Source organism: Amphiprion ocellaris, chromosome 18 (genome assembly GCF_022539595.1).
Source record: "Amphiprion ocellaris isolate individual 3 ecotype Okinawa chromosome 18, ASM2253959v1, whole genome shotgun sequence".
NCBI classification, from domain to species: Eukaryota; Metazoa; Chordata; class Actinopteri; family Pomacentridae; genus Amphiprion; species Amphiprion ocellaris.
The window spans coordinates 10,463,274-10,486,037 of record NC_072783.1 but is presented as its reverse complement, the minus strand read 5'-3'; the positions used below and the strand labels follow the sequence as shown (position 1 = coordinate 10,486,037).

The 22,764-nt window shown below is 39.1% G+C and overlaps 2 protein-coding genes across 3 annotated transcripts in view; both read left to right on the top strand.

Moving 5' to 3' along the window:
• LOC111565066 (formin-2-like) overlaps positions 1–18,483 on the top strand; it is a 75,911-nt gene extending 57,428 nt beyond the window's left edge. The window contains exons 18-19 of one of the 2 annotated variants that reach the window (XM_055004464.1): positions 13,883–13,964; positions 15,051–18,483. In XM_055004464.1, the coding sequence (XP_054860439.1) occupies positions 13,883–13,964; positions 15,051–15,077 (109 nt within the window). In that variant the 3' untranslated portion in view covers positions 15,078–18,483. Of the gene's footprint in view, positions 1–48; positions 2,081–13,882; positions 13,965–15,050 lie in introns of those variants that run through there. The other variant, XM_055004465.1, reaches the window with a different exon arrangement.
• Positions 18,484–18,998: 515 nt separating this feature from the next.
• Positions 18,999–21,495, top strand: LOC129347458 (golgin subfamily A member 6-like protein 22). Its single transcript, XM_055004834.1, has one exon. It carries the CDS (start codon positions 19,101–19,103, stop codon positions 20,271–20,273), a length of 1,173 nt encoding a protein of 390 aa, XP_054860809.1. The 5' UTR covers positions 18,999–19,100; the 3' UTR covers positions 20,274–21,495.
• The last annotated feature ends 1,269 nt before the right edge of the window (positions 21,496–22,764 follow it).

Genomic DNA, 22,764 nt, shown 5'->3' with positions numbered 1-22,764 from the left:
TGGATGGTATAATACACTAAACACCTATTTTGTCTGTCTCTCCTACAGAAAGCCAAGCTTGGCATGAAGATTTAAGTCAGTGGACTTGGTATGTTTTTTTCCCTGACTTTGGACACCAGCAATGAGTCACATTCAATAGAGCAGAAGATCAAACTAAGAGACAAATCATGACTGGCATATATGTGCAGCTGAACCTACACTAGACATCTTGCTTGGCTTGTTTATTTTCTGTTTGATGACTTTTGTCTGTCAGCTATCAGCCTGTTGCCTTACATGACTCATGAAATCAACTCAGTAGTGAAAGAATGCTGCAGCAGGGCCATCAGTGACATGCAGCGTATTGTAGACATCAGCTGGAATATCAACATACTGTCTGTGCAGCCTTTAGCTCCACATTTATCAGATAATTTAATGCCTTCTTACTAATGATTATACAGCTGAATGGTGAAGTCGAACAGTAAACTTGTTGCGTTTGAGGGAGAAAAAAAGTTATCTTTTTACTTTGTCTATATCAACTTCCCACAAGCTCAGTAAGATGTGATGCTGATGGAGAACCAGACTGAAGCAACGATCACATGACTCAGTATTCTAATCGTTTCAGAAAGGATTCAGACTTTGTGCTCCACTGGGAAAAAAACTTGGCTTTCAAAAGCAATGTCACAAACTGGAGTGAGTACATGTATATTTATAGTAACTGCTTAAGAGTTTACCTTGAAGTATCTCTTCTAAGATGTATGAATTCAATGAGTAGAATAGCCAACAGTTCACTCTATTTCTCCAACCTACAAAGTGAGGTCAGAAAAGGGAGCAGATCTGAATATTGTCTGAAGCACTGTTGCTAACACTGACTGTAACTGTCTGTCTGGTCACCTGTTGGTATTTAGATAGATAGATAAACAGCTGTTTGAATCACTGACTCCAGCAGTATTCATAGGTCATTTTTTGTCTGCAGTTTAAATCAAAGTCTATAGGATCTCAGTTGTGGTTGGTTTGTTGGCATGTGTGGGTACAGGTTGTAACGACACGTCTTTTATTAGTCCAGATCTGCCACCGACAGCTGCTCTGTCAGAAATACAACAGAAGAACAAGTGCAGTTCAAACAGTCACAGAACTAAATGATGACTTTAGTGATGCAATTCGTAATGTGTCTTATATGAAAAGACCACATATTATCTGTATGTGATTTTGAATTTATGGATTTTGCTATGAACAGTGGTAATGGTGACTTTAAACAGATCAGCATTCAGATCAGCCACATCTGGATGCTGAATTGTGAATTTATTCTACAAATTTCCAATGAAAAATTCTGTGGGATGGTAATTTTATCATGTTCCAAAGTTATTACAAATGTTCAATGTGTGCGGCGCTTGTGACGCGACACACATCAAGTCGGTAGTGGAGTTCCTGCTACACTTGATGCAGCATGTCGTGTCTAACATTCTCCAGAGCCTCAGTGATTCTGTTCTTGAGTTCCTCTACACAGCAGATTCTCGTTAAGATAAGCTTGTACCCTGAGTTTCCAGTCTTTAAACAAATGATTTGGTGATAGAATGATGTCACATTGTATTTCTGTGAACATGTTATAGGTTAGGAACATCAGAGACAATACTTCACAACATGCACTGTAAGGCTGTGATGTTTGGTCCATAACACAAGGTTCAGGACGCTATAAGCCTGCAAGGCTGGACAGAGATATCTTCACTGCATTAACGCACTTGACTTTTCCATTTAATCGTTTATGCGTTTAGTTGGAATGTAACTGATCTTGCTTATCCAACACATTCTGTAGATATAACAGTTTAGAGGCACCACACTTTAGGAGCTTTTCCACTAACACCTACTCGACTTGACTCGGTTTAGGTAGTTTTCCATTACAACTGAGTACCACCTCATCGTGGGTGGAGTCGTCGTAGTACGGCGGACCGGCCACGGAGTTAGCGTTGATGGCTAACTAGCTAGCTTATTGTCTGCGTACAGGAGACAACGACGTTACTTTCAAAATATACGTGTTTGTTTAAAGTAGGGCTGCCACAAACGACGCGTCGACTAATAGCCTGAGCACGATACGTCATCAAAAGCGGAAGTGAGCGCGCAATGCAACAGAAATCACCGTCCGAGTGGAGCGCGGAACACACATGGACATCCGCGCTGTATCGTGCATATATAGTATATGCACGATGCGGCGCGGATGTCCGCGCTGTATCGTAAATGCGGATGTCCACGCTGTATCGTAAACGCGGATGTCCGCGCTGTATCGTAAACGCGGATGTCCACGCTGTATCGTAAATGCGGATGTCCACGCTGTATTGTGCGTATATAATATATGCATATACTATATATGCACGATACAGCGCGGATGTCCATGCGTGTTCCGCGCTCCACTCGGACGGTGATTTCTGTTGCATTGCGCGCTCACTTCCGCTTTTGATGACGTATCGTGCTCAGGCGATTCGTCGACGCGTTGTTTGTGGCAGCCCTACTTTAAAGTGAGCTTGCCATCAATGGGATAAGTAATGTGAAAGTTTCTTGAAGTCATAAAACACTCACCAGTTTTCATGAAGGAGTTGCTCTCGTGTGTCATCACTCCCTGTCCAATCAGTGGCCTGCACTCTGTAGACGTCACATTATCGGCTCGACTGAGCTCACTTGGAACCCCGGCTGAGTAGGTACTAAAATAGTACCTGGTACCAGCTACTACATCTTAATGGAAAACCTCACAAACCGAGTAGAGTGGAGCCGAGTAGGTGCTGGTGGAAAAGCTCCATTTCATTCTGCTATGGGGGAAAACACTCTGGCTAAGACAAAGATGCAGCTTTCATGTTTCCTCAAAATAATGACAGGTAGAATTGCTATGGTGGAACATTTGTGTGAAGGGAGGCAAGAACTATGATTAAAATGGCTAATTCACTGAAAACACAACTAGGAAGACTGCATTCTTCCAAATCCAGACCCAGATCCTCAGAAAAAGTTGAAATTCTGAGTGTGGTAGGAGACAGGAGCAGCCAGCAGCAGCCTTATACCTGCATCCTGTATTCAATGAGTTCCATACAGAACATTCACTCTTGTTACAATCCATTAATGATTGGATTGGATGTTTTGTTGTAAAAGGATGCAGTGGTGCTTAGTGGCAGCTTAGGACAATCCAACATCTGCTGCAAATGTCTGCCATCCCTCATGTTGGTTGCCTTGTCCTAGGAAAATAATGTTGAAGTCATTTTTGTTAATTAGTTAGATATTTTAAATTATCATGGGCCACAGAAAAAAAGTGATCAACTTTTGGTGTGAGTTGCACCACTATGTGGCCGTATACTGCACACAATGAAGCAGTGGTATTTGCACTTCTGCTATATAACCCCTGCAAGCTAAAAAGTCTGGTGGTAATGACTTTCAGTACCAGCTCAAATCTGTCCTAAATTTCAAACACAGTTAAGCTTCTTTCAATTATTGCATAATATTCTTTCATGCCTGGCTGTTTTGGAGGTTTATGGTTTGAACATAATCAAGCTGCCACAACAGTTGAATAGGATCAACATATAAATGGATGTGAAGTTGTGAATTCATCTTTGCCTTGATGTTTTGTTACATTCAATAATCAGATGCCACCCAAATTGTCCACTATGATATGTTTTTGATTAAACGAGCATAATTGGATTGAATTTTGAAATGAATTCAATTCAATTTTATTTAGTTTAATGCAGTTTATTTATTTTTATCCCCTGAATGTGGGGGTGTGAAGCATTCCCAGCAATACACAGAGCTGGGTCAGTTTGTCTTTACCACTGAGGTAACAGAGGAGTGGAGTTACCAGTATGGATTTACAGCGTGGAAAAGTAAGAGAACTGTGGCTTCACCTAAACTACAGCAATGAACACATTCTTTTCAATGTGGCAGTAAATGGCCTCACCATGACATTGTAACTCTCTTCATGGACCTTTAGACGCCTCCATGATGCTTTTTGTGATGCTACATCCCCACTGTCCAATCAAACTTTGTCTCTAAGTGAAAAAAACTACTTCAATAAGCAATTGTACAGCAGCAGTGGTGATTGGCAGAACAATAATGTCATTGTGCATTTTTTAATTTATGTTGAATGCTATGCCATACCATACCTGATACACTGTGCGTGTCTGTATGTGTGTGTTTTCTCATCACCTGGTTGATCACATCTCTCTGACTGAAAGCTGGGGTGAAGGATGTGTCCAGTGTATTGAAATACAGGTATTGACTTTTGTTGCAAAATTACTGTAATAAATTGTACAAAAATATATATATTGTGAGGCACATTTTCTATTTCTTTCACTGATGTCCTCTTCAGTTTGCATGATACAACAGGAAGTTGATTGGGTTTGAACAGTTTGTGCATAAAATGTTTCTGCAGACATGCATATGAACAAGATGCACTGGGTCTTGGAACAATGTAATTTATGTAAAATAAAGAGAATTAATTGAGCACTGTTTTGATTTTATGCCATATTTTATTGTGATAACATTGTTCTCCAGGCTGGTAAGTGAATATGAAACATTGTGGTTATAGATGCAGCATAATAGAAGTAAGTAAGAAGTAAATAGAAGTAGAAAAGTAGAAGACTGGAAGGGTCTGTGAGAGTCCAAACTGCTATATACAGGCTACTGTCAATAACTCATTGTGACTCACCATGTTTACTAAAGTGTGTCTTTACTGCAATTTGAAATAGATCTACACTGTCAAAGCTGAATGAGCAGTTGAAGAAACGGAAAATCTAAAGTATAGAGCGATGTATTTGGTGCTATTCAATGGGTTGTGAAGGGAGAATACGTGTGTGTGTGTGTGTGTGTATATATATATATATATATATATATATATATATATATATATATATATATATATATATATATATATATATATATATATATATATATACACAGAGAGAACAAAGAGGAGTCTAGAATGTTAGAGTGTGACATCACAGTTGATGATGGGAAAGTGTTTAAATAGGGCACAACGGAAAGATAGAAATCAGTCGAGAGCCAGCAGAGAAACTAGCATCACCGGATAGTGATCAGCAGTCGACAAACTACGAACAAGCAGCATGTCTTACAGACATAACTCAAGCAGACGCCAAGGAGGTTTTAATGGTCCTCCTCAACATCAGAATGGAGCTTCCGACTTCACAGGGATGCAGCAATCCCTGGACGCCTCCATCCGTCGGATTAAAGAGCTGCTCAGTGAAAAGCGGCGATTCCTTCAGCAAGCTGACGCCGACAGCTATCGGATCAGCCAGCTAGAGTTCCTTCTGGAAAAAAGTCAGAAGAGATGTCAAGAGCTGGAGACAGATAAAGTCCAGAACAACGAGCAGCTGCTGAAGGAGGACGACTCTTCCAGCAGCGAGTCCATGTCATGGGGAGACATCATGGACTACAACGATGAGATAAAGCAGAAAGACGAGGAGATCCTCAGACTTTCTGAGCTGCTGAAGGAGAATGGAAAAGTCCAGACAGAAGACCTCGGAGCTGAGACTGAAACGCTGAGACAGCAGAATAAAAAGCTTCAGGAGGAAAATGCAATGCTGAAGAAAGAGAAGCTCGATCTGGAGCTGCAAATGAAGAGCATGCACGCTAACAAAATGCTCACAGAGACCAGACTCAGAGAGCAAAACAACAAACTGGAGAAGCAGAACGAGAAGCTGCAGACAGCAAATAAAGAGCTGCAGGACACCAACAAGAAGCTGGTTCTGAGCGAAACTGTGATTGAACACAGACTAACCCTACTGAGAGAGGAGAAGCAGCACCAGGAACTGCAGAAAGACAATCAGCTCAGCATCCTCCAGAAGCAAAAAGAGGAGATGGAAGTAAAAAACAGAGTCATGAAGGAGAACATGGAGCAGGCTTTAGCAAAAGTGAGAGAGGAGCAGCAGCTGCAAGACCAAAAGAAAGTTCAAGAAATCCAGAGGCTGAACCACGTCAACAACTCTCTGTCTGTGACGGTCTCCACCATCCAAGATCAGATGCTGCTTCAGGAGACCCAACACCAGCAGAGAGAGGAAGAGTGGAAGAATCAGCTCAAGCATCTGGAGAAGCTTAGAGAGGAGATGGAATGTGAAAAGCGAGACTTGGAGGAAACAATTGAACAGTTTCTTGAGAAAGAGGAAGAAAACGCCAAAGAAGAAGAAAAAAAGAAGAAGAAATATCCCTTTTGGCGCCGTTTTTTTCCCAAAGAAAAAACACGGGTTGAAGGTGAATGAGGCTGCTGGATGTTCGATCTAGCTTTATCTGCCCGACCCCTTCTCCTCATCTTCCTCCCTCCAACCTCCCTCCATCCACTCTCACCCCTTTGAGAGTGAAAAAATTAAATAAAAAAACAAACAAAAAATTTTATTCACGTGTGGATGACGTTACATCCTTGAAGAATGTCACATTTCATGATTTTCAGGTCTTGGAAATTTCTCAAAATGAGCTGAATTGAAATTATTTTCAGGTGATGCAGCCTTTAAATGATCAAATGATCAATCTGAGGTGATTTTTTCACATTTTATTCCTTTTATAAAGCTCAACAGGTTGAAATCTCAGACTTTTTTTTTACTACTTCTAATATTGTGTTTAGTGTGTAGCAGCTGTATTTTATGTTGCTATTTCCTTCTAAAGGACATTTTCTTGTGTTCATCCTCTGACTTAAGCTGTTCAGTAACCTTTACACAGAGTGCTTTGTGAAGCTCTACTGTTTTGATGGTATAGTTATATGAAGGATTCTTCTAAATACAGGTATCTTTATACTACGATCACTGAGACACATTCACTGAACTCAGATGATCTTAATTTCACTAATTGTGTGACTTTTAGCACCAACTGGTTGCACCTGAGTTGAATTTGTCACTTTAAAGCGGTGAGTACTTATGCAATCACTTATTTTATATGTCTAATTAATTTATATTATTCTGTAGAAATGAAAGAGTCTTTTTTTTGTCAATTCTTCTCAGAAAAGTTCAAAAATATGTCATGTATTTTGTAATGACCGCACAAGTCATGTGAAAAAGTCAGTAAAAACAGTTGCAACAGTAATCAGGGGGTACAGAATGAACCATAGTACCACTAATCATGGCTGCAGCGGTCGTCCTCCTAAAATGACTCCACAGGTAACAAACTACTTTCACCAAAATACAGGCTGACAAGACGACTCCCAGCCTGCAGAAGAGGAATATTTCAGCACTGGAACCATCTTCAAACCGAGGCAGGATAGTTTGGAGCTGTGATGATTGATGCAGCATCATGTGAATGCTTTTATTTCCAGGTGAGCAGAGAGATTGTGGAGCTGCTGAACACCAGCACTGCCAAGGAGCAGTCCATCGTGGAAAAGTTCCATCCTCGTGGTCGAGCTCAGGTTCAAGAGTTCTGCGATCACAGGACCAAGGAGGAGTGTGTTCGCTCTGGACACACACCTCAGCCATGCACCAAGTTACACTTCTGGTAAGTACTTGCTTTAAAACTGTTTTAGCCTGTATTCCTCTCACCTGACATGATGAAATCAGTCTGTAAGACACTATATACCAGATACCTCAGAGAGCACTGAGCTGATTTGAACTTGGTTTGGTTTTATTCTGCTACAAACAACTGACAGACAAAAGTGTAACCAACCATTTTTGCGAGAGATTATAAAACATCAACATGTTAGCTGGAGATATAGAGATATAAAAAACACAACACAGACAAGGAGCTATGCATAGAACTGGTACATAGCACTAAAACTACCATTTAAAGTTCTTGTCATTTACTACTTAGTTCAGAATGGTCCAAATTGTTGCTCTGCCTCTGCTTACTGAGACAAAGTTCTGATATGCAAATGTATTTATTGTTGATATTAGTCATTTTTAAAACTAGAAATATTTGTAGTAACTTATTGCATACCTGTGCCCTTGCCTTTAAAAACTGTAACAGACAATGAATTTTCATTGTTCAGTTTATAAGATGCTCTTTTTGGCCTGAAGATGGCACTGTAATGTGTAGTATTGTACAGTAACTGTTATGGCAAAACACCTGCCAACTGGAAATAATGGAGGCAAAAGCATACAATTTCAAACTTAAAAAGGCCTTACAGCTACAACATCAGTTTTATTTTACTCAGATGGAGATTAGTCCTCATTCAAAATGATGTCTAAAGCCAGACACTGTACAGATTGTTGCTTTACTGTGATTCATTTTACACCTAGAGAGAATTTATACCAGATCAGTCACTGTTTAAGCTGCAGTTTGAGGAGGATCATGATGCAGATGCTTACTGCCCAAACGATCAATGATCTTACTGGCTGATCGTACAGATGTCAAAATCTTGTCTTTTTTGACAATCCTCTTACAGCTGCAGTCATTCCTGTTGCTTATGAACCTTTTCCTCCTTGTACACTTTTCTATTCTAGTCAACTTTCAATTATTATGCTTCGATACAGCCTTTTTAGCACTGACACAATACAATACAATATATGTGTGTATGATATGATGTGCCTTTATTAATCCCACAGTGGGGAATTCTGCATTGTTCCAGTAGCAAAGCAGCAATCGTTGTTCCGAATCAGACTTAAAACTGTAAATGTCAGATAAATTGTGTTATTATTCTCCTGCACAATATTGTTTATGTATTAAGAAGACATTGTAGTCATCTAAAGCAGAAGGTCTCTCGAGACTCACTTACCCCTGCCACTCAATCTTTACTTCTAATAAAACAATACAGACATCCAACTCCATCATTTTTAATTTCATTTGGAGGAATAAAACTCATTATATTCGAAAAAGTCAACTGGTAAAAGATTATGAAAATGGAGGTTTAAAAGCATTAAACTTTGAATCCATTATTGCTGCGTTCAGAGTTAAATGGCTGAAAGAATGTTTGTCCTTATCTGACTCTATATGGTACCACATTCCAAATCAGCTATTTAATAAAGTTGGAGGTTTAGATTTTCTTCTTAGGTGTGACTTTGACCTCTCCAAACTACCTTTAAAGATATCCCCATTTCATAGGCAAGCGCTTCAATTTGGGAAATTGCTTTTTACTCATAACTTCACTCCCCACAACACAGTGTTGTGGAATAATAGAGTAATCACTATCAACAGGAAATCTTTATTCAAATCAGACTGGTATGAAAATGGTGTATGTTTCTTACTTGACTTGATGCAATCAGATGGTCATCTGTTATCCTATGAAAACTTTGTCAGTAGATTTAGAATTAAAGTCACTTGTAAAGGGTATGAGAAAGTATGCAAGGCTATACCTACACCGTTACTGAGAATGATTCAAAATATGTTACTTTATTCACCAATCAAAACATGCTTGACATCACTAGCCATTGACCACATCAATCTGTTGGATAAGAAATGTAATAATAAATGGGTTAGTCGGACATTCAACCAATTAAACTTTTGCAACTTCAATTGTAATACTCGACAAGATTTAAAAAGTTCTTTTAAAAAAAAAAAAAAAACCCTTTTATTTTCTATCTGTCATATCCTGCCACGCCTAAAATGAAAGAGACACATTTTAAAATTATTTCTGGAAAATATCCTGTTTCTGATTTTCTACACAAGCGTTTCCATTTTGAACTGGAAGAACTCTGTACTTTTTGCTCAGCTGAAAAAGAGACAATTGAACATCTATTTTTCAACTGTCAACATGCTATGGACTTCTGGACTGCTATACATGGTTGGATATCATTACAAATTCCAAATGTACCCCCTTTTATTTTGAATGATGTCATCTATTATATGGACAATTTGGACTTGACAATTTCAGATACTGTTAATTTTGTTATTGTAATGGGCAAATTTTTTATTCATACCTGTAAATGGAGAAGCTCCACTCCTATTTTTGCTGTATTTCTAAACTATTTCTCAGAGTATTTCAAGTCTTTAAAATTTGCTTGTGATATAAACAGGAAATCCTCAGTATTATATAATAGTATTAAAAGATCCTTGCTTTTTTAACTAAATAAGTGTAATACCTTGCCTTAGTGTGCCTAATTTTAAAAAGAAAGAAAAAAACTGTTCTCCACTTGTTCTCTCAAGATGTATGTTACAATTCTGTGAACTGTCTTGAACTGTACATACTTCAATTAATTAAAAAAAAAAAAAAAAGACATTGTAGTCCTGCAGTGCCACTTTGTGGTCTGTTCCGCTTTTATTTTGTTAAGTCAGCATTTCTTGTTCTGCGGTTTCTGTGACGCCGAACTTCCTGTTTCTTTGCCTAAACAACGTTGTGCTCACGCATCGTCAGAGAAACGTTAAAAAAACTCTAAAAACAGTTGTTATACATCACGTTTATCTATTTGAATTGTATTAAGGAAGGGTTTACATTGTGATTTACCTCGTTATACTGTATTCGTAGCTCCGAGCAGCGGCGTGTGTGTTTGTATGTCGAGCTGGAGAGCATGCTAGCTGATGGCTAACACTTAAATTAGCGCCCTTATTATCAGATGAGTTGCGTTTATTTGTATTGGATGCGAACATGATTTATATGTGAATTGTTTGTGATACTACAGTGAGGCATTTTGTATTCTGTTTAATTCTGTAGTTTTCACGGTGCTTATGGTACACGTGCTGGTCGAGAGTAAGTGTCAAGTCAAACTGGGAGAAGCTGAAACGTCAGAGAAAGAAGAAGCGTTCACACAAGTGCTGCACTCAGCTGGGGCGGAACCAATCTGCGGCTGCAGGTTTGCTACCTGCAGCATAAAAAGGGACACACTCAGCGCTGAGGAGGAACGGAGAATGAATGACCTCGTTCAACAAAGTGGCTGTGAGCGTGAGGATCTGCGGCAAACTGTGCAGGACTGCTTCATCTACAAAAATCCAGGTAGCAGCAGGTAAGAGCAGAACCATGAAAGATCTGGGAGACTGTTTAACCTGCCGATGTGAGCCGCTGCAAAACGTGTTAGCATTAGCATTAGCCACGGAGATCGGCGTCAGCCACGAGCGGCTGGTTGATAACTTTCTTATATCTGTATGCCATTTATTGCTGTGTGTTTGTAATTGCTCAATTGAAAATAAGACTGCAGGCTAATTGGTGCTAATTAGAGGTTTTCCAGCTAAGGTTAAAAAAATAGTTAATTCATTCTGTTTGTAATGGTGGGTTGTATTATGCACTTTATTCTATTTATTTATTGGATCTGGAGCGGAATGCATTTTAAAAGTCACTTTATGCACTTTAAATAATTTTAAGAATATGAATTAAAAAGTATAAAAATAATTAAGAAAGTCTGATAGAAATGTTAAGAGAAAAATTTGTTAAAATGTGATTAAAATCAACTCTTTAAAATGCAGGTAAATTGAGTGGCATTTACTAATGAGGTAAAATTGTACGAGGGGAATGGCTGTTACTATCTGCCGAATGCAATATTGTGAACATTGTTCTTTTGTGTTTTAAAGGTTTTTCACCTAACCCTATCAACTTACCCTATCAACTTACCCTGTCAACTAAACCTGTCAGCTAAGTTGCCATCGTTGTATTCCATGACCTTGCAACCATTGCAAAATAAAAGAGGAAGAAAAGAAAGCAACTGTCTGACTCATGAGTGGAGCCCAGCTCATAACCTGGGTAGATGAAACATCCTTTTTCAAGTGGGGAAACTGCACACTAACCCTCAAAAATCATCAATGATATTCACTGTTGAGAAACATGGAGGTATGAGATCCCAGAATCAGCCACAAGGGGGAGACTCTGGCAGAAAACAGCTAAATAAGGGAACATTGTGATGTTATAACCTGTGATTTATAACTGATTCATGCTATAACCTAATAAGTGTGTTAAAGCTAACACAAATACCTATTTTTATAATCTTTGTTTAAGAAGTAACTAAGTCAGAACAGCAACTCACTGTGAAAAGTGATGTTTTGGTTACCAGGGAAACTGATGTTTTTGATATGACAAATATGAGGAACTAATGCTTTATAGGATGGAAATGCTTTTAAGGTTTTGATTACTATGAAATAGAGATGTTTACAGAAGAGCTTGATCACCCTGTGAAATTGGGAGGTTGTTGACTTGGAGGTGAAGCGAGAAGACGAGACGAACTTGGTTCGCCGCACAAGTTAATGACCTGTATATATTTTATATATTTTGTATATTTTGGGGGTTTTAGCGTAAGTCTGTGCGCACTGTGCAGAGATGTACAGTGTGGTGTCAATGATTATTAGGCGTTGACATCAGCTGCTCCTGTTCCCCGACCGGAGGCCTGCTCTTAGCTGTGGATGGAACAAATACAGTAATGGAAAGTTGAGACTGGGTGAAAGGGCAAAATAGTCCAAGGTTTTGGTTCCTCCAGAGCACGCAGGGGCCGGGCGGTGGCCGGGCGGTCCAAGGTTTTGGTTCCTCCAGAGCACGCAGAGGCCATGAGGTCGGTGGGTGGGAGCAGTGCACGAGTGAGGAGGGGGATGAATGCTGTCATCACGTATGTAAATTAAAAGTGTATTGTCATCACGTATGCAAACTGGATGCTGACATCGCATATGTAAATTCTGGAGAGAGAAGTTTGCTATAAATTGCACTGGATCGAGACACGAGTTGGGAGAGTTACGAGGTAGTCGCTGGATGCAAGCCAGGCAGCAATGTTCTGAGCATGGGGGATTTTACCACGTAACTTGGAAGAGAATTCAACATGATCTGTAAAGGAATAACTTTTCCACGGGAATTATGGATTTAAGGACTGCTCTTTCTGCACTGTTGGAGGATTACAAAAGACTGTGATCTAAAAATAACGCTGACTGAAGGAATATTACTGAACTCTATTATTTCCAAAAGGATTAACACCAGAGTGGATTATAACAAAGTTTTTATTGGGCCAAACAACGTAAAGGATACAAGCAGATCTAAATCGGGACTGAACTCTCTCTCCACCTCCTCCCTGGAGCAGAGCCCCAGCGGGGCATCGGTCTTCAGGTGAGCAGCAGGTGTGGCCACACCGTCTGCTCTCCCCCTCCAAATTACATAATTTGGGTGATTATTGCTCTTCTTAGATAAAAGCATAGTTCCAGTTAGGGGTCATATTAGAGGATTGTTATAGAAATTAATGTTTAATTGGTTGTCTGATGATTTATGGGCTATTGCTATTTCCCTGCTGAGATTATAATAAAACATTTATCCTGCAATTAAAGTTAACAGACTGGAAATTCTATTTATTTTTATCATGATAATGAATTAATCACATATATCTTCTCAGTTTGTAAAAAGTCAGGTTACTGTGTGCATTACATCTAAAACTGGTTCTGTCAGATTACCTAGTCGTTGGGGCCGAGGGTGGCCTTTTTTAAACTTATCCTTGGGGTTATCCGTGCCTTAACCTCTAAATTTAAACCTAGCAACTTACCAAGTGCAGAATCCGATGAGAGAAAAGCTGCCGTTAACAGACGTGACTGGTAATTAATTTGACCATTCGAAAGTGGCTACTCAGTTGAGTTAGTTATCAGAGGAAGCAGGATAGACGTCTGGATGGAGGCAGTTAGAAGCTAGGCGAATTTTCTCGCTTACCAGCTTAAAAACGTTCCTCAGATCTCATCTGGGTTGTACCATATGGGCTACGGGAACCGGACCCGTTAGATGGAGAGCTGGTCCAGTAATTCTCTGATAGTTAATTAATTTATTTGATTGATTTAGGAGGTTACTGGCCTTAGGAATTCACATCACGCGTCATTGAAAGTGGGAGAACACTTGACAGTAAGAATAAATTAACACCCGTTTGAAACTCTCTGCGTCTTGCTGAATGAATCCAAGGGGCGGCTACAAAAACATTCTGCTTTAAATAAGCTAAACTTGAAATTCCTTAAATAGAAAGAGCTGCCCGATGGACTACCCTCTGACGTCAACCTTGACTCTTATATTTACTTTGTGGTTGTAGTGTTCACATTAACTGCATTGCCATTGTGTGTTGTACAGGTTAAAAGCAGCAGAAGAGTGTTTCCGGCAGGCCAAGGAGAAGGCTTCCTACAGTGTTAAACCCAAACATGCCTCTGGCATCGTAAGTTCACTCTGAGCTCTCATTTCTGTTTGTTCAACCCTCATTTTATCAACATATTCAACATGCAAACACTGACTCGGGTCCCCGAGGACCCCAACAATAAACTACTTTAATAAACCATCATAGGAAAATGTTCTTTTCAAAACATCACCAGCATGTAATTAATGTCAGCTGAAGAAAAATAGAGTATTTTAAGATAGGTACACTGTAAAAAATGTTTGTACATTTTACAGTGAAAAACTATCAAATCATGATGATAAAAATCTGTAAACTCTAAAACAGTCTGATGCACTTTACATAATACTGAATCACCATAAATAGGTTAATCAGGAGAAAAGAGTGTTTTTTAAAGATTTTTTTAATGTAAATAAACTATAGAAGGAGAAACAATGAGGAAAAAGAAATAGTAGTGAAATTAAATAAAACACAATCTAGACAGCTATTTACAAGCTAGAAAGGAATATATAAACACAGTAGTGCAAAATGATACCTTGCAAAAAGCAGAGAATGCTGTTCATAGTGCAGAAAGTACTGTACATATCATTGGAATACTGTCTATTGTACAGCTGGGGAGGAATGGCTCAGCTGGTTTTTAGGGTGATGGCAGTGGAGAAGAAGCTGTTGTGCTAATATTATATTATTTGCAAACTTAGTAAAGGATTAAAATGTTATTTCAGGGTTTTATTAAGACATAGAAGCGCTGGTCTTAGTGGTGTGTGTGGCTCTTTAGCGCCTGCCAGAGGGGAGTGGGGAAAACAGTTTATATCCATTTTTAGTTGAATAAATCCCAAGGTCCCTCTAATTTCATAATGTAACCCTACTGCACAGTTGTTTCTTTAGTAGTTGTTTCTCTGATCCAATGTTATAATTCACAGCAAATTTCTGCCCCGTCTCTAACACAGGGCTGACATTATATCCAATTTTTCATTAAAAATAAGCACAAAATAACAAGGAGAATGTATGCTCAAATGAACTGATAAATGTTCCCTACTCTTATTCATCCAGTGTGGTTGTGCTTTTAGTAAGATGATGGATGGATGGATGGTATAATACACTAAACACCTATTTTGTCTGTCTCTCCTACAGAAAGCCAAGCTTGGCATGAAGATTTAAGTCAGTGGACTTGGTATGTTTTTTTCCCTGACTTTGGACACCAGCAATGAGTCACATTCAATAGAGCAGAAGATCAAACTAAGAGACAGATCATGACTGGCATATATGTGCAGCTGAACCTACACTAGACATCTTGCTTGGCTTGTTTATTTCTGTTTGATGACTTTTGTCTGTCAGCTATCAGCCTGTTGCCTTACATGACTCATGAAATCAACTCAGTAGTGAAAGAATGCTGCAGCAGGGCCATCAGTGACATGCAGCGTATTGTAGACATCAGCTGGAATATCAACATACTGTCTGTGCAGCCTTTAGCTCCACATTTATCAGATAATTTAATGCCTTCTTACTAATGATTATACAGCTGAATGGTAAAGTCGAACAGTAAACTTGTTGCGTTTGAGGGAGAAAAAAGGTTATCTTTTTACTTTGTCTATATCAACTTCCCACAAGCTCAGTAAGATGTGATGCTGATGGAGAACCAGACTGAAGCAACGATCACATGACTCAGTATTCTAATCGTTTCAGAAAGGATTCAGACTTTGTGCTCCACTGGGAAAAAAACTTGGCTTTCAAAAGCAATGTCACAAACTGGAGTGAGTACATGTATATTTATAGTAACTGCTTAAGAGTTTACCTTGAAGTATCTCTTCTAAGATGTATGAATTCAATGAGCAGAATAGCCAACAGTTCACTCTATTTCTCCAACCTACAAAGTGAGGTCAGAAAAGGGAGCAGATCTGAATATTGTCTGAAGCACTGTTGCTAACACTGACTGTAACTGTCTGTCTGGTCACCTGTTGGTATTTAGATAGATAGATAAACAGCTGTTTGAATCACTGACTCCAGCAGTATTCATAGGTCATTTTTTGTCTGCAGTTTAAATCAAAGTCTATAGGATCTCAGTTGTGGTTGGTTTGTTGGCATGTGTGGGTACAGGTTGTAACGACACGTCTTTTATTAGTCCAGATCTGCCACCGACAGCTGCTCTGTCAGAAATACAACAGAAGAACAAGTGCAGTTCAAACAGTCACAGAACTGAATGATGACTTTAGTGATGCAATTTGTAATGTGTCTTATATGAAAAGACCACATATTATCTGTATGTGATTTAGAATTTATGGATTTTGCTATGAACAGTGGTAATGGTGACTTTAAACAGTTCAGCATTCAGATCAGCCACATCTGGATGCTGAACTGTGAATTTATTCTACAAATTTCCAATGAAAAATTCTGTGGGATGGTAATTTTATCATGTTCCAAAGTTATTACAAATGTTCAATGTGTGCGGTGCTTGTGACGCGACACATCAAGTCGGTAGTGGAGTTCCTGCTACACTTGATGCAGCATGTCGTGTCTAACATTCTCCAGAGCCTCAGTGATTCTGTTCTTGAGTTCCTCTACACAGCAGATTCTCGTTAAGATAAGCTTGCACCCTGAGTTTCCAGTCTTTAAACAAATGATTTGGTGATGGAATGATGTCACATTGTATTTCTGTGAACATGTTATAGGTTAGGAACATCAGAGACAATACTTCACAACATGCACTGTAAGGCTGTGATGTTTGGTCCATAACACAAGGTTCAGGACGCTATAAGCCTGCAAGGCTGGACAGAGATATCTTCACTGCATTAACGCACTTGACTTTTCCATTTAATCGTTTATGCGTTTAGTTGGAATGTAACTGATCTTGCTTATCCAACACATTCTGTAGATATAACAGTTTAGAGGCACCACACTTTCTGCTATAGGGGAAAACACTGTGGCTAAGAGAAAGATGCAGCTTTCATGTTTCCTCAAAATAATGACAGGTAGAATTGCTATAGTGGGACATTTGTGTGAAGGGAGGCAAGAACTATGATTAAAATGGTTAATTCACTGAAAACACAACTAGGAAGACTGCATTCTTCCAAATCCTCAGAAAAAGTTGAAATTCTGAGTGTGGTAGGAGACAGGAGCAGCCAGCAGCAGCCTTATACCTGCATCCTGTATTCAATGAGTTCCATACAGAACATTCACTCTTGTTACAATCCATTAATGATTGGATTGGATGTTTTGTTGTAAAAGGATGCAGTGGTGCTTAGTGGCAGCTTAGGACAATCCAACATCTGCTGCAAATGTCTGCCATCCCTCATGTTGGTTGCCTTGTCCTAGGAAAATAATGTTGAAGTCATTTTTGTTAATTAGTTAGATATTTTAAATCATCATGGGCCATAGAAAAAAAGTGATCAACTTTTGGTGTGAGTTGCACCACTATGTGGCCGTATACTGCACACAATGAAGCAGTGGTATTTGCACTTCTGCTATATAACCCCTGCAAGCTAAAAAGTCTGGTGGTAATGACTTTCAGTACCAGCTCAAATCTGTCCTAAATTTCAAACACAGTTAAGCTTCTTTCAATTATTGCATAATATTCTTTCATGCCTGGCTGTTTTGGAGGTTTATGGTTTGAACATAATCAAGCTGCCACAACAGTTGAATAGGATCAACATATAAATGGATGTGAAGTTGTGAATTCATCTTATCCTTGATGTTTTGTTATATTCAATAATCAGATGCCACCAAAATTGTCCACTATGATATGTTTTTGATTAAACTAGCATAATTGGATTGAATTTTGAAATGAATTCAATTCAATTTTATTTAGTTTAATGCAGTTTATTTATTTTTATCCCCTGAATGTGGGGGTGTGAAGCATTCCCAGCAATACACAGAGCTGGGTCAGTTTGTCTTTACCACTGAGGTAACAGAGGAGTGGAGTTACCAGTATGGATTTACAGCGTGGAAAAGTAAGAGAACTGTGGCTTCACCTAAACTACAGCAATGAACACATTCTTTTCAATGTGGCAGTAAATGGCCTCACCATGACATTGTAACTCTCTTCATGGACCTTTAGACGCCTCCATGATGCTTTTTGTGATGCTACATCCCCACTGTCCAATCAAACTTTGTCTCTAAGTGAAAAAAACTACTTCAATAAGCAATTGTACAGCAGCAGTGGTGATTGGCAGAACAATAATGTCATTGTGCATTTTTTAATTTATGTTGAATGCTATGCCATACCATACCTGATACACTGTGCGTGTCTGTATGTGTGTGTTTTCTCATCACCTGGTTGATCACATCTCTCTGATTGAAAGCTGGGGTGAAGGATGTGTACAGTGTATTGAAATACAGGTATTGACTTTTGTTGCAAAATTAATGTAATAAATTGTACAAAAATATATATATTGTGAGGCACATTTTCTATTTCTTTCACTGATGTCCTCTTCAGTTTGCATGATACAACAGGAAGTTGATTGGGTTTGAACAGTTTGTGCATAAAATGTTTCTGCAGACATGCATATGAACAAGATGCATTGGGTCTTGGAACAATGTAATTTATGTAAAATAAAGAGAATTAATTGAGCACTGTTTTGATTTTATGCCATATTTTATTGTGATAACATTGTTCTCCAGGCTGGTAAGTGAATATGAAACATTGTGGTTATAGATGCAGCATAATAGAAGTAAGTAAGAAGTAAATAGAAGTAGAAAAGTAGAAGACTGGAAGGGTCTGTGAGAGTCCAAACTGCTATATACAGGCTACTGTCAATAACTCATTGTGACTCACCATGTTTACTAAAGTGTGTCTTTACTGCAATTTGAAATAGATCTACACTGTCAAAGCTGAATGAGCAGTTGAAGAAACGGAAAATCTAAAGTATAGAGCGATGTATTTGGTGCTATTCAATGGGTTGTGAAGGGAGAATACGTGTGTGTGTGTGTGTGTGTATATATATATATATATATATATATATATATATATATATATATATATATATATATATATATATATATATATATATATATATATACACAGAGAGAACAAAGAGGAGTCTAGAATGTTAGAGTGTGACATCACAGTTGATGATGGGAAAGTGTTTAAATAGGGCACAACGGAAAGATAGAAATCAGTCGAGAGCCAGCAGAGAAACTAGCATCACCGGATAGTGATCAGCAGTCGACAAACTACGAACAAGCAGCATGTCTTACAGACATAACTCAAGCAGACGCCAAGGAGGTTTTAATGGTCCTCCTCAACATCAGAATGGAGCTTCCGACTTCACAGGGATGCAGCAATCCCTGGACGCCTCCATCCGTCGGATTAAAGAGCTGCTCAGTGAAAAGCGGCGATTCCTTCAGCAAGCTGACGCCGACAGCTATCGGATCAGCCAGCTAGAGTTCCTTCTGGAAAAAAGTCAGAAGAGATGTCAAGAGCTGGAGACAGATAAAGTCCAGAACAACGAGCAGCTGCTGAAGGAGGACGACTCTTCCAGCAGCGAGTCCATGTCATGGGGAGACATCATGGACTACAACGATGAGATAAAGCAGAAAGACGAGGAGATCCTCAGACTTTCTGAGCTGCTGAAGGAGAATGGAAAAGTCCAGACAGAAGACCTCGGAGCTGAGACTGAAACGCTGAGACAGCAGAATAAAAAGCTTCAGGAGGAAAATGCAATGCTGAAGAAAGAGAAGCTCGATCTGGAGCTGCAAATGAAGAGCATGCACGCTAACAAAATGCTCACAGAGACCAGACTCAGAGAGCAAAACAACAAACTGGAGAAGCAGAACGAGAAGCTGCAGACAGCAAATAAAGAGCTGCAGGACACCAACAAGAAGCTGGTTCTGAGCGAAACTGTGATTGAACACAGACTAACCCTACTGAGAGAGGAGAAGCAGCACCAGGAACTGCAGAAAGACAATCAGCTCAGCATCCTCCAGAAGCAAAAAGAGGAGATGGAAGTAAAAAACAGAGTCATGAAGGAGAACATGGAGCAGGCTTTAGCAAAAGTGAGAGAGGAGCAGCAGCTGCAAGACCAAAAGAAAGTTCAAGAAATCCAGAGGCTGAACCACGTCAACAACTCTCTGTCTGTGACGGTCTCCACCATCCAAGATCAGATGCTGCTTCAGGAGACCCAACACCAGCAGAGAGAGGAAGAGTGGAAGAATCAGCTCAAGCATCTGGAGAAGCTTAGAGAGGAGATGGAATGTGAAAAGCGAGACTTGGAGGAAACAATTGAACAGTTTCTTGAGAAAGAGGAAGAAAACGCCAAAGAAGAAGAAAAAAAGAAGAAGAAATATCCCTTTTGGCGCCGTTTTTTCCCAAAGAAAAAACACGGGTTGAAGGTGAATGAGGCTGCTGGATGTTCGATCTAGCTTTATCTGCCCGACCCCTTCTCCTCATCTTCCTCCCTCCAACCTCCCTCCATCCACTCTCACCCCTTTGAGAGTGAAAAAATTAAATAAAAAAACAAACAAAAACTTTTATTCACGTGTGGATGACGTTACATCCTTGAAGAATGTCACATTTCATGATTTTCAGGTCTTGGAAATTTCTCAAAATGAGCTGAATTGAAATTATTTTCAGGTGATGCAGCCTTTAAATGATCAAATGATCAATCTGAGGTGATTTTTTCACATTTTATTCCTTTTATAAAGCTCAACAGGTTGAAATCTCAGACTTTTTTTTACAACTTCTAATATTGTGTTTAGTGTGTAGCAGCTGTATTTTATGTTGCTATTTCCTTCTAAAGGACATTTTCTTGTGTTCATCCTCTGACTTAAGCTTTTCAGTAACCTTTACACAGAGTGCTTTGTGAAGCTCTACTGTTTTGATGGTATAGTTATATGAAGGATTCTTCTAAATACAGGTATCTTTATACTACGATCACTGAGACACATTTACTGAACTCAGATGATCTTAATTTCACTAATTGTGTGACTTTTAGCACCAACTGGCTGCACGTGAGTTGAATTTGTCACTTTAAAGTGGTGAGTACTTATGCAATCACTTATTTTATATGTCTAATTCATTTATATTATTCTGTAGAAGTAGACTCCCAGCCTGCAGAAGAGGAATATTTCAGCACTGGAACCATCTTCAAACCGAGGCAGGATAGTTTGGAGATGTGATGATTGATGCAGCATCATGTGAATGCTTTTATTTCCAGGTGAGCAGAGAGATTGTGGAGCTGCTGAACACCAGCACTGCCAAGGAGCAGTCCATCGTGGAAAAGTTCCATCCTCGTGGTCGAGCTCAGGTTCAAGAGTTCTGCAATCACAGGACCAAGGAGGAGTGTGTTCGCTCTGGACACACACCTCAGCCATGCACCAAGTTACACTTCTGGTAAGTACTTGCTTTAAAACTGTTTTAGCCTGTATTCCTCTCACCTGACATGATGAAATCAGTCTGTAAGACACTATATACCAGATACCTCAGAGAGCACTGAGCTGATTTGAACTTGGTTTGGTTTTATTCTGCTACAAACAACTGACAGACAAAAGTGTAACCAACCATTTTTGCGAGAGATTATAAAACATCAACATGTTAGCTGGAGATATAGAGATATAAAAAACACAACACAGACAAGGAGCTATGCATAGAACTGGTACATAGCACTAAAATTAACATTTAAAGTTCTTGTCATTTACGACTTAGTTCAGAATGGTCCAAATTGTTGCTCTGCCTCTGCTTACTGAGACAAAGTTCTGATATGCAAATGTATTTATTGTTGATATTAGTCATTTTTAAAACTAGAAATATTTGTAGTAACTTATTGCATACCTGTGCCCTTGCCTTTAAAAACTGTAACAGACAATGAATTTTCATTGTTCAGTTTATAAGATGCTCTTTTTGGCCTGAAGATGGCACTGTAATGTGTAGTATTGTACAGTAACTGTTATGGCAAAACGCCTGCTAACTGGAAATAATGGAGGCAAAAGCATACAATTTCAAACTTATAAAGGCCTTACAGCTACAACATCAGTTTTACTTTACTCAGATGGAGATTAGTCCTCATTCAAAATGATGTCTAAAGCCAGACACTGTACAGATTGTTGCTTTGCTGTGATTCATTTTACACCTAGAGAGAATTTATACCAGATCAGTCACTGTTTAAGCTGCAGTTTGAGGAGGATCATGATGCAGATGCTTACTGCCCAAACGATCAATGATCTTACTGGCTGATCGTACAGATGTCAAAATCTAGTCTTTTTTGACAATCCTCTTAAAGCTGCAGTCATTCCTGTTGCTTATGAACCTTTTCCTCCTTGTACACTTTTCTATTCTAGTCAACTTTCAATTATTATGCTTCGATACAGCCGTTTTAGCACTGACACAATACAATACAATATATGTGTATGATATGATGTGCCTTTATTAATCCCACAGTGGGGAATTCTGCATTGTTCCAGTAGCAAAGCAGCAATCGTTGTTCCGAATCAGACTTAAAACTGTAAATGTCAGATAAATTGTGTTATTATTCTCCTGCACAATATTGTTTATGTATTAAGAAGACATTGTAGTCCTGCAGTGCCACCTTGTGGTCTGTTCCGCTTTTATTTTGTTAAGTGAGCATTTCTTCTTGTTCTGCGGTTTCTGTGACGCCGAACTTCCCGTGTCTTTTCCTAAACAACGTTGTGCTCACACATCGTCGGAGAAACGTTAAAAAACTCTAAAAACAGTAGTTATACATCACGTTTATCTATTTGAATTGTATTAAGGAAGGGTTTACATTGTGATTTACCTCGTTATACTGTATTCGTAGCTCCGAGCAGCGGCGTGTGCGTGTGTATGTCGAGCTGGAGAGCATGCTAGCTGATGGCTAACACTTAAATTAGCGCCATTATTATCAGATGAGTTGCGTTT

What these genes read in the sequence shown, in the direction of transcription:
- LOC129347458 (XM_055004834.1), top strand. Translation starts at nt 19,101, where the DNA reads ATGTCTTACAGACATAACTCAAGCAGACGCCAAGGAGGTTTTAATGGT.